Source organism: Quercus suber, unplaced genomic scaffold (assembly GCF_002906115.3).
Source record: "Quercus suber isolate HL8 unplaced genomic scaffold, Cork oak 2.0 scaffold_540, whole genome shotgun sequence".
NCBI classification, from domain to species: Eukaryota; Viridiplantae; Streptophyta; class Magnoliopsida; order Fagales; family Fagaceae; genus Quercus; species Quercus suber.
Window position 1 is genome coordinate 346,481 of NW_027069988.1, and position 3,357 is coordinate 349,837.

At 36.5% G+C, this 3,357-nt stretch overlaps 1 protein-coding gene across 1 annotated transcript; it reads left to right on the plus strand.

Annotated features, from left to right (window-relative positions):
- Positions 1–2,526: 2,526 nt before the first annotated feature.
- On the plus strand, positions 2,527–2,952 carry LOC136063545 (uncharacterized mitochondrial protein AtMg00820-like). The gene has a single exon (XM_065764079.1). The coding sequence runs from the start codon at positions 2,527–2,529 to the stop codon at positions 2,950–2,952; it is 426 nt and encodes a 141-aa protein (XP_065620151.1).
- Positions 2,953–3,357: the final 405 nt, after the last annotated feature.

A 3,357-nucleotide genomic window follows, 5' to 3' on the forward strand; every position in this document is an offset into this window, starting at 1 on the left:
GATTGCAGAAGTTATTGGACAAAATCTACAAGGCTCCATCGATCGAAAATTAGACTCGATCGATCAAAACTCATGCAGATTTAATTTTCTGCAGAATTTTCAATTCAGCCCAAACCCATATGACATGTAGGGTTTTGTATTTTACTCCAAGAATAAAAGGAAAAACCCTAGTTACGTTTTAGAAGTCTTTTGAGAGTTGTGTGTTGAATCTTTTGTGAGATCTAGAGGTGTTTACCTTCATACACACACAAAGAGTTGTCAAGATCAAGATTCACATCAAGAACTTGATGATCTCTTTAGTTGCTGCATAAAGAACTTTAAAGAAAATCTGAAACCTTTGAGTGGAGTCTCAAAGTCACAAGTAGGAGAACTTATGGTTGCAGTAGATCAAAGAATGAAGTAGTCCATGGACTCGGAGCTGCACATGGTCGTGGTAATAAGTTTTCTACTCGAGGTAGCAATAGGATGTTAGTGGTCTAAGTTCTATTTTAAAATTTTCAATTAATTCATAGTGGATCTATTTTAACTCGAGAATAACTAGGTTAAATTCTCCCCAGGTTTTTTACTGGTTAGGTTTTCCTGGATTATTATATCATTATGTTCTTTATATTTCTGCATTATTTACACAATATGATTTTATTGTGTTAACCTAAAACTGAATAATTTATCTAAGTAATTACTTGGCTAAATAACTAAGTTAAACAACTTGTGTTAAGGGGTCTAAGAACATACAAGTGGTATCAGAGCATATTAGCTCTTGTGTTTTAGATCTTTTGATCTAAGAGTTTATCCTTAACCCTTGATGTCATGGTTTCTTTAAAGTTCTTTTTGTTAAAAATCCAACTTTTCTATTTGTGGATCATATGGTTTGTTGCATGTGTTAAGTCTTTCCTTGGGTATCTTGGTTTAATTACATGTGATGATAATTATGTGTATTACACTGCTTTGACCACCTTAAAAGCATGTGATTCTTGTCTTTGGCATTTGAATAGTGGTTGTTCCAAGCATTTGACAGGAAATAAAGCATTATTCATGACACTCTTTGAAGGAAAGATTGGGACAGTCACGTTTGGAGATGGGAGCAAATTTGTGATCAGAGGCATTGGAACTGTGGACATTCCAGGGTTGCCGGTATTTGAAGATGTCTGGTATGTTGATGGGCTAAAGGCTAACTTACTCCACATCAGTCAGATTTGCGACAATGGGCTGAATGTTTTCTTTACCAAGTATGAATGTGAGATACTTGATGAAGGACGTAACTGCATGTGTATTGGTGTTAGGACTGCTGACAACTGTTATGGTAGAACACCAAGTATAACCAACAAGTGTTTTAGTGTAAAGATCAATCAAGTAGACCTTTGGAATCAACAGTTGGGACATGAAAGTCACAAGCAAATAGAGAAGATCTCCAAGTGTATAGCTGTTATTGGTTTGCCCAAGTTTGAAAAGATAGAGAAGAGCATATGTGGATCATGTCAAATGGGTAAACAAGTGAAGTCCAAACATCCGTCTATAACTGAAATTCAAACCTCAAGACCTTTGGAACTGTTGCACATTGATTCCATGGGTCCTGCCAGAGTTTAGAGTTTGGGTGGAAAGAGGTATATTCCAGAAGTTGTGGATGATTTTACTAGGTATACTTGGGTTGTGCTTTTGAGAGATAAGGCTGAGGCTCCTAAAAAGATGATATATCTGTGCAAGAAATTGCAAGTTGAAAGAGGTACTGTGATAGCCAGAATTAGAAGTGATCATAGGAGAGAATTTGAGAACACAAAACTGGCTACCTTTTGCAATGATCAAGGCACACATCAAGAGTTCTCTTCACCCACGACACCACAACAAAATGGAATAGTGGAACGGAAGAAAAGGGTTATTCAAGAAATGGCTCGTGTCATGCTACATAATAAGAAGATGCCCAAGTCTTTCTAGGGAGAAGTAGTTAACACTGCATGTCATACACTCAACCGAGTGTATTTCAGACCTGAGTCCAAGAAAACTCCATATGAACTCTAGAGAGGGAAGAAGCCTGTTGTAAAATACTTCAGGATATTTGGAAGTGACTGTTTTATTCTGCGTGATAGGGAAAACCTAGAAAAGTTTGATACAAAAAGTGAAAGGGATATTTTTTAGGCTACTCTACCACTAGTAAGCTTATAGGGTGTATAATTTGAGAACTAAAATAGTCATGGAGTCTTCAAATGTGGTGATCAATGATAAAATATGTCCAATATCTCATTCAGAAGACATTCCTCCAGTTCAGAGAAAAACTATGGAGGTTGAAGATTTTCTTCCTGAAGAGTATGTTAGGAAGCATAGCGATGAAGAACTACAACTATTGAATGACGCTGTTTCAGAACCATCTGTTTCAAAACCATCTACCCCTGTTCGTGAAACTCAACAAGAACAAAGTGAGTCTAGCTCTTCATCTGAACAAAAAAGTACCTCAACATCTCTGGTCAAAGGTCCATTGCTAAAGTAAAGTTAAATCATCCTACCACTAACATATTGGGTAGTCTGAGTGATAACATGAGATTGAGGTCTAAATTTAGCCTTGAATGTAATTACTCACTCATGCTATCTATCCCAATTGAACCAAAGAAAGTGGATGAAGCGCTTCAAAATGCTGATTGGTTTAATTCTATGCATGAAGAACTTCATCAATTTGTTCGGAATGATGTGTGGGAGCTAGTTCCTAGACCAAATGGAGTGAATGTGATAGGAACAAAGTGGATTTTCAAGAACAAGTCAGATGGACATGGAACAGTTATTAGAAATAAATCAAGACTTGTTGCTCGAGGATACATACAAGTGGAAGGGATTGACTTTGATGAGACTTTTGCACCAATAGCAAGACTGGAATCCATTAGGATACTCTTGGCAATAGCAAGTCATTGGAATTTCAAGTTGTATCAAATGGATGTTAAAAGTGCATTTTTGAATGGGATGTTTTAAGAAGAGATGTATGTTGAACAACCAAAAGGTTTTGTTAATCCTCACAGACCGAATGATGTCTACAAGTTGAAGAGAGCACTCTACGAGTTGAAACAAGCTCCCAAGGCATGCTATGATAGGCTAACTGCCTATCTCATTGAGCATGGATTCAAAAGAGGATTTGCAGATACTACTCTCTTCATTCAAAAGGATAAGAACTATTTTGTAGTAGCTCAAATTTATGTTGATGGCACTGTTTTTGGTACTACTAATGATTCTCTTGCTAAATCTTTTGCAGATGAAATGAAGAAGATGTTTGAAATGAGTATAATTGGTGAATTGACTTATTTCTTGGGATTGCAAGTGAAGCAAACAGATTCTAGAATTTACATCAAAAAGGCAAAGTATGCTAGAAACCTTATTAAG

Bases quoted from the DNA above. Each gene is read 5' to 3' on its own strand.
- LOC136063545 (XM_065764079.1), top strand. From the start codon at position 2,527: ATGAGATTGAGGTCTAAATTTAGCCTTGAATGTAATTACTCACTCATG.